We start from the raw sequence: 12,952 nt of genomic DNA on the forward strand, positions 1-12,952 counted from the left end.
TATTTTTGTATTGATTTCTATTTAGGTTGGTTTGAAGATTTAGTCATAATGAAATTAGTGATACTCAGGGTCAGTAAGTAAGTAGAGTTCCAAGCTCTTACTCCTCATCCTACTTTTTAGTTGCTTTCCAGAAGTGCCAAGTTCACTCTTTCATCCATTCATAGGTGCAGTATCTGTTCCGAGTCTTCTGCAGGCTACGACCAGGTATTTCTATCCTTGCTCTTCATGGCAAACAGCAGCAGATGAGAAGAATGGAAGTCTATAATGAGTTCGTCCGCAAGAAATCTGCAGTGCTCTTTGCTACCGACATTGCAGCAAGGGGGCTAGGTAGGCAACCTTCAGTTTGGAAAGGGGTCCATGATCATAGTGAATGACAGTGTTCATTGCTTACTTATAAAGAGCTTGTCAGAATTCAGATGAGCAGGGAACTGAACTGGTATGACTTTTCTGCCCTCTAATTTTACAGGAGACAGAACATGGGTAAAGATCTTTGTCTTCTGTGTTTTTTGTGCTGCTTTACATGTCTTTTACTTCTTCAAGTGCTATACAGTGATAACCCTAGACTGTTAGATCCTAATATTGACCTGATAATTTAGCTTAACCAAGGGGTCAGCAAACTATGAAGGCCAAATCCAGCCCGTAGTTTGCCAAACCTTGATTTAATTAACTCTCTTTTTTTAAATGAAGAAACTCTGATTGAAAAAGGTCAGATGATTTGTTTCAAGTCCAATAATGAATTCGTGGCAAAGATTTTATTAGTCCAGAGTTCTCTCCACTCTCCCACATTACCTCTAAATAATAACTTAGATTTATATAATACCATACCAATTACAGTGTTTATTTAATGACTGGGTAGTTACGATAAGCATCTGTTCTTGTTTTATAAATGTGCAAGTGTACTCGGGCTGTGCAACAAAAATTTTGTTAGCATCACTATTGGATGGTTCATAGTAGATGATTCTGTACTACCCTGCTGTCTGTTTTTTATAGTTTTTGTCTTTCTGTCAACCGTTCAGTTGTCAATATTAGTGTGTTGCCTTCTCAGCCCTTCAAATCTCTTGTGGTTTAGAAACCAGATAACAAGATAGTTGTCTGTAAGTGTCAAGTAAAGAGAAGGTTTTGAGTTACATCCTCTCCTTGGAATAAAGCATATGAACTCTACTGCATGCTTTTTATGACAACTATTTTTCTTTCTTAGGAGGCTGTATTTATTACTGAGGTCTTGGCCTTGTTCCAGATCCAGATCTGGATAGGTGCTTGGCACTGTTGTTTAGTCTTTTTTTGGGGGGGGGGGTGAGGCAATTGGGGTTAAGGTGACTTGTCCAGGGTCACACAACCAGTAGGTGTTAAGTGTCTGAGGCCGAATTTAAACTCAAGTCCTACCAACTCCAGGGCTGGTGCTGTATCCACTGTGCCACCTAGCTGCCCCTATATTGTTTAGTCTTGCCTGACCCTATTTGGGGTTTTCTTGGCAGAGAAACTGGAGTCATTTTCCATTTCCTTCTCCAGCTTATTTTACAGATTAGGAAATTGAGGCAAACAGGGTTAAGTAACATATCCAGGATCACATATCTAGTAAGTGTCTTAGGCCAAAATTTAACTCGGATCTTTTTGACTCCAATTCTGGCACTCTATCCATTGTACCACCTAGCTGCCATGGTTGGAGCTAGATATCATTTAAAAGAGATTATTTAATCAAATCTGAGAGTAGGAAAGCCCCTTTACAGCCACCCAGCCCAGCCTATACATAGGATTTCCCATTGTAAGAAACCTGCCTAGTGGTCATCTGCTCAGCTTCTTCAATTTACAGATGAGGAAATTGAGGCACAGAAAGATTAAGACATGCCCTAGTTACTTTAAGTTCAAGTGCTTGCATTGAATCTAGGCTTTTCTCACTACAAATCCAGTGAATTTTTCATTATGCCTTGCTTTTTAAGGTAGGTGGGAGTGTGTAAAGTTTGACCTGTAGATTTTTTTTTTTTTTTGGTGAGGCAATTGGGGTTTTAAGTGACTTGCCCAAGATCACACAGCTAGTAAGTGTTAAGTGTCTGAGGCCGCACTTGAACTCAGGTCCTCCTGACTCCAGGGCTGGTGCTCTATCCACTGCGCCACCTAGCTGCCCCTTGACCTGTAGATTAAATGGAATATTTCTGTAGTTCTGTTCCTGTAGTTTGAGGGACATTGATAAACTGGAGACATGTCCAGAGAAGGATATGAGTGGGGTGAGGGCTTGAAAACATGCCACATTAGTGGAGATTGAAAAGACTGGATCTTTAGCTTGAAGAGAAGATTTAGCCTGGGACTTGATCGCTGTCTTCAGTTATTTGAAGAACTGTTATGTGGAAGAGGTGTTAGAGTCAGTTGATGCGGATCTACAGTGTAGAACTAGAATCCATAAGGAAGAAGCTATAGGGAGGTGGATTTTGACAAAGAAGAACTGTGTAACCTAGCTATACAAAAACTTAATGGGGCCCTCTTTAGGGCTGTTTTTTTTTTTTATCACTGGAGAGCTTCAGGCTACGGTTTATTGGAGATGTTCTAGAGGGAATTCATACTTCATGTTGAAGGTAGAATCATATGATTTCTAGGATCCCTTCCATTAAGTATGATTCTCTGACTATGTATGTATGTATATATTTTTTATTTTTTTGTTTTTTAGACAATTGGGGTTAAGTGGCTTGCCCAGGGTCACACAGCTAGTAAGTGTCAAGTGTCTGAGGCTGGATTTGAACTCAGGTCCTCCTGAATCCAGGGCCGGTGCTCTATCCACTGCGCCACCTAGCTGCCCCTTTCTGACTATATTTTATTTTTTTATTTTTTGCAGGGCAATGGGGGTTAAGTGACTTGCCCAGGGTCACACAGCTAGTAAGTGTCAAGTGTCTGAGGCCGGATTTGAACTCAGGTACTCCTGAATCCAGGGCCAGTGCTTTATCCACTGTGCCACCTAGCTGCCCCTCTGACTATATTTTAATGTTATCTTTTCAATAATTTTTAAAGGAAAAAAATCTGTTCATGATTGTTTCATTAGAGTATTCATTGTCACTGTCCTAAAGATGCTGGACAATTTATAAAAGCATGTAGAATCTATGCCACAAGATTTGCTTTTCAGTTATGTACCATCTTTTTTACTAGTTTATATATATTTTAATTTTTTCTCCTGGACTAAATGGTAAGTTTTTTGAGATCAGGATACTTCTATAACTTCTGTAGCTTTTAGGATAGGGCTGAATACCTGCTCAATTGAAATACTTGTTTGAATTGCTTTTTGAATCTGAGGAGGAAAAATGATTCGACACAAAAAATCAATTTTTGTCATTATTTCCATGGTGGCCAAGGACAGAACAGCTGAGTTCAGAATTTTGAAGTATATTTCCTTCTGGTTTTTGGCCAGTGTCCTCCTTTCTTTCCTCTTTTACAACAGCCTCATTTTTCTTACTTAATGTCCATTTCTTCAAAATCACATTTTTCTCTTTGGAATGGATTATAAGGTTTGGAAATAATTTTGATATATGTAGGGCCCTCCATTGTATGATACCTTGTAGTTAATCCGTGGGATAAATCTTGGGATAAAAATTGGTCCCAAAGTCTTAAAGTGAAATCCATAAACTGTTGAAGGAAGCCTACTTTACATTGTCAGAAGTAGGCCCACTTTGAGAAGTAGGGGAAAGCTCAGCTGCCAGAAATATGCTCTTTGTACTAGTTTGTCCTAGTTGCAGAAAGATGAGGCCAAATCTGAGGGTAGATTGTTAACTGGTGGAACTGTATGCAAATTCAGAAACTTATCTCATTGCTCATTGGTGTCTCTGAGAAGTGGGTCACATCCTCTTCATTTTAATTATTAAATTTAAGGGACTTTTACTATCTATATGACATCTGTTTCCCTTATGTCATGTGAAGTTATATTCTGTTCGAAGCACTGTTATTATTTAGGAACTGAAGGTAATGTTAATTTTAGTTCACATTGACAAAAGAAAAACTGTGTTTGGAATTAATTTTATTTTTAATTTCGTTTGTAGACGATGCCCATCATTTGGATGGTTTGACTGAGAGCCCTCATTAGCAGTAATAGTATTGAATAAAAATTGTGTTGAGGGGCTAATTTTGAAAGTTATTTTTAAAAAACTTGACATTTCTTCTTGTACAGATTTTCCAGCTGTGAATTGGGTCCTTCAGTTTGATTGTCCGGAGGATGCCAACACCTATATCCATAGAGCAGGCAGAACAGCCAGGTGGGTAGTGATCTCAGTACTTTGTTGCTATTTATCACCTTAGAAAATAAAAGACATCCTTCTATTCACTCCCCTTTCCTTAATATCCCCAAAAGACCAGCCAAAACCCTGCAACCAAATTAAGTGGAGGAAACCAGGTACTATAGCATTAGGAAATCACTAGTTCTGCATTGTATTAGAGGAATTAATATTCTCAAAGGTCTCTCCTACCTCTAAATCCTATGATAGCTTAAAAGCTGTTGCAAGTCTTGATAGCTAAGGACTGGTTATCAGCTCTGTTTTTGGGGAGTAGGATGTTATGAATAAAAGGAAAAAAATTAAAAAGTATTGTAACTTTTTCCTACCTCTAAATCTTTTGCCTAAGAGCCAAACAAGTAGCTATATAGTATAATTTTCTGATTTCTCTCTTTAGCCTTTAATGGTGCTAGGAATTCCATAAGCTCATAGAATCAGGTTACAGGTCCACCTTCCTTCCCTGTTCTCTCATCTCTTTTGCTTTTCATCAGAATAGAAACTTCTTCTATTCCAGGGCCCATTGTTGAGGTTCATGGAGCCCAACAATATTAAGTAATTTGGCTTAATTCAAGGAAATGCTATTCTGACTTAGTGAAAGATCTATATTAATTTAAAAACATACTTTATTGATATATGTGTAAACTAAGAAAATGGCAGTGTTTCTGTTTTAATGAGTAGATGTAAGTGATTTGTAATGAACAAACTAATTGTATTATAAGTGGATACTTATAAAGGGAGTGCTTTGGAAACAAAACAATAGCATTTTAGAGCTAAATACTTAAAAAAACCAAAAACAAACGTATTTTAAACATTCCCTTGGTTGCCAAAACATCTCCTCCATCCCATTTGTTTTTTTTTAATAGCCAGAATTATTCATATTTTGACTTTGCTTTTGATAAGGAACCTATTTGAAGGCATCTCCTATCCTACAGTTTTTGTTTTTATGGCTGAAATGTCTGTCATTTTTGTTGGTTAATATCTGAGTTTTTTAGGTTTTTACCTCATATTTATGTTTTCAATGGTTGGAGAAAACTTAAAATGGTTTTTTCAGAATTATATGCTTTTTAAAAAAAAAGATTTGTTCCACTCTCCATTTCATCTAGAAATGAGAATACTAGATATCCTTTGAATGGATTTCAAACTCCCAACTAATTTTGTGCAATCTAGGTTCCTTAGGTCATGAATCCCCATTTTGACATTTTAGTTCTTAGTCTCAGATGCAAAGTAAGATTTATAATAAAAGGTGTTTGTCAAACACCACTAAATTTCAGTTGAGCTCTTGTTGAAATAATTATAAATTCAAAATTATTGAAGTGTGAACTAATTGGGCTTTACAGTGAAGGCATATCTGCAAAATGTTTTTCTGGCAATCTTTATTTGACAGTAACATCATTAACAAACCCTAGCAAGACATGAAATAGTGCTCTATCATCATTTTGCTAACTATTATTTATAGCATTGTTCCAAGTAGAAAAGGTCAGACCTATAATGTCATTTTGCCTAGTGTGTGTTGTGGGGAATCATTAACATTAGATCTCATTGTAAAATCTCGATAGTATAGCCTGCCGAGCAGCCTGACAGCTTTCCATCTTTTTCTTTTTCTTTTTTTTTTCCCTTTTTTTTTTGGTGAGGCAATTGGGGTTCTTAAGTGATTTGCCTAGAGTCACACAGCTAGGAAGTGTTAAGTGTCTGAGGTCGGATTTGAACTCAGGTCCTTCTGACTCCAGGGCCGGTACTCTATCCACCGAGCCACCTAGCTGCCCCTCCATCTTTTTCTAAAAGACAATGCTTGCACACTATTCAGTATAATTGTCATTGGGTGAGTCTTGGGGAGGTGGTAAGATTAAAGATTTGTTGCTGATAGGGAAAGACTTATTAAAGGAGGCAAGAACTTAAGCAGAATTAAATGAAACAATATTAAACTAAGAAGTTGTTTTATACATAATCATATCATTCTTGATTTCTCCCCAATATTAGTAAAGTAGCATAACTGCTTTTACATAGTTGTAATCAGAGAATCTTGGAATTTCTGAGTATTAAAGGACCCTGAGGTCTTTTAATCCAGTCTATTTATCCGGCAGCAGTCACTCTATACATAGTATTTGTGTAATTTCCTTGTAGAGTATATTCTCCCTTGTCCCAAACAATCATCAAGTTGTCTTGCTCCCCTAGTTTACTCTCCAGAAAGGATGGAACTCTTCGATGGTGTCACCAGCAATGTATACCCATTTTCCTACATTCTTACTAAGTGTTTTACAATTTTTATTTCTTCTAGTTTTGATGTTTGTCTTGAATGGTGCTTTAATGTTGTTTAATTTGTTTTTAATTGCTATTGAGACTGTACTTTTTTTGTCCTTATGAAATTTAAACATGAAGAAATATAGTAAATTTTAGAGAAAGAGACCTTCGTTGTTTGCATCAGAGATATGAAGGAAGCTTTCTGTGTAGAAAAAGCTAAGTGGGGGTATTTGTGTGTATAGGAGGTAATGGAACATCTGGTGGGGATCAACTGAATAAGGTGAGGGAACATGGGCATATCTTCAGTTGGACAAAAATGATGTACCCAGTTTTTTTCTTTCTTTTTTTTTCTGGATGGCTAGAATGCTACAATAGCAGATAATAGTGAATGATTTTTTACTTATGTAACAGCCCCTCCCCCAATTTCTTTTCTCATTTTTTTAAAGGGAAAATTAAAGGTTTTTTTGAATAACATCTCCCTTTCTCTTTCTCTGCCCTGTGTCTTGCTTACCCACCCCAGCAGTTTTTGAGCTTCCCACTCACTAATTTTCATTTGTAGCTTACTCAGAGGACCCTGATATTAAACTTTTATTGAACATTGATATAAAATTCAAAATAATGCCTATGTTTTTGGCCATATCAAAGAATGATTATTCTTTGTAGTGCCTCAGAAGACAAGGAAAAAACCTTGGTATGGTGGAATCCTTTCTCTTTCATTCCCTCTCTGACATTGGGGAGGGGTGTATGAGTGTTCAGGGAAGAGTGGTACCTCTGCAGTGAGGGCTGCTGAGCCCTTTTCAGGGTGGCTTTCCACCTTTGGTGTCCAACCAATCATTCAGCTCTCACCTGTGGCTCCAAGAAGTTGTAGCATATGCAGTGGCCACACCCTGGTGTAAACCATTTCAGCAAATGGGCTAAAACAGGTTGAGGTTAACTGATGATCCTCACACCTATCAATGAGTTAGTGGGGTGTCTACTCCAAGCACGTGAAGACCTCCCTTTGCAGTATGGGAGGATGAGAACGATTTGTTCTAACGGACATGAAAGCAGCTGAAGCAGGTGCTGTAGAGTGCTTAGAGTTTGGTTAGACATCAAGGACACCAAGGTCATCCATTAAGAGCCGTCACCTGTCATCTTGATTTTTGTCTTGCCACTGGACTTTGATGACTCCGGAAGAGAGAATGAGATTGATGATTTTAAGCAACTCTACCTCACTTAAATCCAATTTTATGCTCAAGTCAAAAGACATCACCCATACCATTTTACCATTTTTACACACCTGAAAATCCTGTGGCAATGGCCAAGCGATGAAACAGCAGGTGCTGGTACCAGACGACTACTACTACCAGACGACTTATTTGAACAGTAGTTGTAATACTTGGCAAAATTGATATATTTTGAAATGTTGGTTATCAAGTAAAACTTCTATTTTTGTGAGACTTAGGCTTTTCACCTGTTGCTTTCTTTCCACCTAACCTGAAAATAGCTTTCATGCCTAGTTTAGAATTATCTGGTTAAATATAAATAAATTTTGAACAGAAAATATCAGTGTATTTTTTAAAAACATAATTTCATTGCTCACAAACATTTATATAACCCTACAACTTCTTTTCTACTTTATTGAAATCTAACTCAGAAATGTACAAGGATTCAATATAGCAAATGTTTATTTTTGTTGCACATTAACATACTCCTGTGTTTATATGCATTGAATGTTTTCTCTACAAAATCATGTACAGCATCATAAAAAAAAAAGACAGTGTCAACAGATTTGAGTTGCTTTCCTGTATGTGAACAGTTTGTTGCTAAGTTGGAGGGAAAGCTGAACCAATACACAGTGGGCCAGAGTGGAGCAGAAAAAGAGTGGGCAGTTTTCAGAGATTTGGCACACAGCACCACATTTACTCATCAGGGCCAGAAACACTTACAAACATCAAGATTGGTTTAATAAAAATGATGGGGAAATTCAGAAGCTACTAAGCAAAAACCAAGAACTCCATACAGTTTACTAGCAAGATAGTTCATCCATCTCTAAGAAGGCAGCGTTTAACACCATCAAAAGTGAAGTGCAAGCAAAGCTTAGAGAGTGGAGGATTCTTGGCTCAGTAAGAAGGCAGATGAAATTCAGTTTTACACTTATAGGAACAATACAAAGCATTTTTATGATGCCCTGAAGGCTACTTATGCTTCAAAGATCTATGGTACATCTCAGCTGCATAGAGCTGATGGAGCAACAGTGATTAGTGATAAGGACGTGATCCTGAAGAAATGGGAGGAATGCTTCCATAGTGTTTTTCACAGACCGGTCATCAACCAATGCAGAAGCCATTGACCATCTAAGACAAGTTGAAGTTAATTCCTTTCTAGCCGAACTTCAACTGAAGAAGAGGTTTTGAATGCTATTAGGCTCCTCTTGTGTGGCAAAGCACCTGGTGTCAATTCTATTCCAGCTGAGATTTACAGGGCAGGGTGTCCACTGCTCATATAAAAGCCAACTGGAATCTTCCAGATTATATGGCAGAGGGGTTTTTCTCCCAGGAAATCAAGGATGCCTGCATTGTCCCTCTGTATGAAGGAAAGGGAAATAGGTTGTCCTGTGACCATCACCAGGTTGGGGTGGAGGGAGGGTTCTGGCTTAGTCATTGCTGTAAAGATTCTTGCATAATCCTCCTTAATTGAGTGATCCTTTCCCTGGAAGATATTATATACCTGAGAGCCTGTGTGGCTTCAGAAAAGGCTGAGGAATGATTGATACAGTGTTTGCTGCCCAATAGCTCCCAGAGAAATGCCAGGAGCAGAACAAAGGTTTATACCTCTGACTATCATGTACATCAGTCTGACCATGGTCTTTGATTCTGTCAGTCATAAGATCTTGTGGAAGATCATGGCAAAATATGGTTGCTTGAAGTTCTTCAGTATCATATGACAGTTATACTGTGGTATACCTACATGGGTTCTGGGTAATAGATGATGCTCTTGTGTTTTCCTAGTCACCAGTGGAGTGAAAAGGGGTTGCATGCTTGCTCTCATGCTTGATGTTTTCAGCAATGTGGTCAGATACTTTCAACAAGGATCAAAATGGCATCAAGCTCAGCTACCACACTAACACTAAATTATTGGATTTGAAAAGGCTGCAAAACCAAGATTAAAGTAGAGGGAGAGTTGGTCTGTAGTTTTTTGTTTGCAGACAATTCTACAGTCACAACAAAATACATGGATCGATTCTCTGCTGCTTGTGCTAATTTTGGCCTGACAATTAAAACCAAGAAAACAGAGGTTCTGCACTAGCTAGTAACCATACCATTCATATGTGGAACCATGGGTTACAACAAATGGAAAAATTTTGAGTGCTTTGGATAAGTTCACTTACTTTGGCAGTATACTTTACAGGAGTGTCCACATAGATGATGAGGTTGCTGCATGCATCCCCAGAGCTAGTTCAATTTTTGGGAGGAGAGTGTGAGAGAGAAGAGGTATTACACTGCCTACCAGACTGAAGGTCTACAGAACCATTGTGCTGGCCTCATTTTTGTAAGCTTTTGAAACCTGGACAGTGTGTATCAGCACCGTGCCAGGAAACTGAATTGTTTTCATTTGAATTATCTTAGGAAGATTCTGAAGATCACCTGGCAAGATAAGGTACCAGACACTGATGCCCTTCTTGATCTACCTGCCAACCATTCAAACTCTATTGCAGAGAGTGCAGTTTCAATGGGCTGGCCATGTTATTTGAATGCCAAACTTACATTTTCCTAAAAGACAGTTTTTACAGAGAACTTACATAAGGCAAGCACTTGCATGAAGGTCAGAATTGGTACAAGGGCACACTCAAGGTCTTTCTGAAGAACTTTGGAATTGATTGTGAGACATGGGAGACACTGGCACAGGACTGTCCTAGCATGGAGTGCCCTCATTAAAGAAAGTGCTGTGCTCTGAGTGATGCAGAATTGCAGTAGCTTAAAAGAAACTTGAAATTTACAAATTTAGAGACATCTGTTACAAATAATCATATAGACTATTTGTGCCTGACCTGTGATAGAGCCTCCCAAGCTCATATTGATCTGATCAGCAACAATTGGACACATTATACATTGACCCCACCATAGTGATGTCATTTTGGTCCTCTTTGATTATGAAGGACAATAACTATTGACATTGGGCAATTCACTACTGTAAAATGAAGGGGTTAGACTTCATGGCCTCTCAGGTTTCTTCCAGTTCTAAATCTATGATCCTATGTTTAGCATATTTTTACAAATTTTTGACATCATCAGTAATCACATTAATGGTGACCATATGTTGAAAGAGATATGGTTTTCTGGTCTGGACCCGTGATTGCATTCAGTAGGGAATTCCAGATGAAGAAACGCTTATCAAAGCTGATCATCACCTCTCCCACATATGGTCTTTTTTTTAAAACAGGGCAATGAGAGTTAAGTGACTTACCCAGGGTCACACAGCTTGTAAGTGTCAAGTGTCTGAGGCCAGATTTGAACTCAGGTCCTCCTGAATTCAGGGCTGGTGCTTTATCCACTGTGCCACCTACCCCCCCCCCCCCAATGTGGTCTTAAAGAGTTTTCTGGGACACAGAAAAGTTCAGTGACTTGGCTAGGTCCCTCACATAGTCAGGTTGTGTTAGAGACCCCTTGCCTCTCTCTTATTCGAAGGCCAACTCTCTATCCATTATACTGTATTGCCTTTTAAAAACATTTTTTGTTGTCAAGTAATGTGATTTGAGAAAGCATTTTCTAGTTTTTAAAGCCCAGATTTATATATTAATTTTCGAACTTTTATAAATATCATGTTTAATCTTTTCAAAAGGCCTTTTTGGTTATTGTAAATTATCCCATGGCCATCTTCAAATATGAATTTGAATTTCTTAATATTTATAATCAGGATTTTCTCATTTAAATTGTCCCTTTTTGCTGGCAGGGCTGGGCTGATAACATATTAAGAAACACTGTATTAAAAGAAGATTAATTTGTTGGAGGGATCTTAATTAAAAATCATTAAGTTGCATGTGCCTTTTGTCTTACCATTGTTTATTTCACATATTTAGCTATTATATTTTATGTGGCTAAAGTAAGAATGAGGTTTTTGGGAAAATCATCTTTCCCTATGCAGGAAAATGAGTGTTTTTAAGGAAGCTAAGTATCTCCATTACACCCCAGGTTTCAGAGGTACAACCAAAATCCCCTAATACTCGCTAGTGGTGTTTTTTGTTTTTGTTAAGTTATTATGACAAAAATTAAATAAGGGTGTATGAGTGAAAATTTGGAGCTTTTTTAACCTTATAACATTTCTGAACTAATTATTGTCCATTGTTTTTTGACTATTCATTATACATTATCAGCCTGACTCCAGTGGAAGAGGAAGATGGTTAATGTTGTTTCCCTATGAAACTAATTTGCTTGGAGAATTAATTAATGATCTCTACCCCAGGGTGGGATTTAATAATAGTAATAACCAGTGTGATTCGGGATTTTCAAAATAAAATGAGGGAAAAATACATGTAATATTAGGTTTATATTTCATACTGGTATAGTAGTAGCAGTTTGCTGAGTTTGTGTGGAAAAGGTAAAACTCAGTAATTGATCTTGTTAGCTGTAATACTTAACTGAAGTCTTATAGTCACTTTCCAATGTACTACTCCCAACCCTCTAAAAAATCTTTTTTTTTTAAACAAAGAAAAAGTTAAGCCAAAACCAGCTGTCACAGTGACCACATTTGACTGCAGTGTTCTACACTCTTAGTTCCTCCACACCTCTTATGAGAGAGGAATATTTCACTGTCCTGAATCCAAAATTGGTCATTTCATTTAATATTCATTTTAATATACTTAATTGTTTATATATTTAATATTCATTTTTATTTTAGTTCAGATTTTTAGAGACTTTATGTATATTATTTTCTTGGTTTTTCTTTCACTTGAGTTGTAGTTATCACACATATTGTTTTCTTGGTAATGCTTTCCTCACTCTGCATTAGTTCATGCAAGTTTTTATTTCTCCAAATTTCTCATATTCACTGTTTGCCATTGCGCAATTACTCCATATGCCACAATTTGTTTAGTCAATCTACTTCAGTTCTAGTTTCTTACTATGATTGATGATTTTTAAAAGAAGTCATATTGAATTGAATCAGGTTCTTTTGGATATGGGGGAATTGGTATTTTCTTGTATTAGTAACAAGCATATTGGCAAAACTGACTGATCATGTTTTAATGAAGATTTCTATAAACTTTTAAAACATTTACAGACTTTATGGATATCAGGTGCTTTATCATATTCCTGATGTTACATTGATTCCCAAAACAAAGGCAATAACAAGGCCCCTATATTTTGTGCTGTTCAGCCATTAGAAGTATTGTGTTCAGTTGTAGACAGGCTATTTTAAAAGGGACACTGACATATTATCGTGTGGCCAAAGGAGGATATAGGCAGGCAACGAGCATTTATTAAGCACTTACT

General features: G+C 37.4%; 1 protein-coding gene across 2 annotated transcripts in view; it reads left to right on the forward strand.

Annotated features, from left to right (window-relative positions):
• Positions 1–12,952, forward strand: part of DDX10 (DEAD-box helicase 10) — a 323,540-nt gene that overhangs the window by 31,192 nt on the left and 279,396 nt on the right. For both annotated transcript variants that reach the window (XM_043998759.1, XM_043998760.1), the window contains exons 8-9: positions 165–327; positions 4,145–4,229. In XM_043998759.1, the coding sequence (XP_043854694.1) occupies positions 165–327; positions 4,145–4,229 (248 nt within the window). The remainder of the gene's footprint in view (positions 1–164; positions 328–4,144; positions 4,230–12,952) is intronic.

The sequence above is a fragment of the Dromiciops gliroides genome, chromosome 3 (genome assembly GCF_019393635.1).
Source record: "Dromiciops gliroides isolate mDroGli1 chromosome 3, mDroGli1.pri, whole genome shotgun sequence".
NCBI lineage: Eukaryota > Metazoa > Chordata > Mammalia > Microbiotheria > Microbiotheriidae > Dromiciops > Dromiciops gliroides.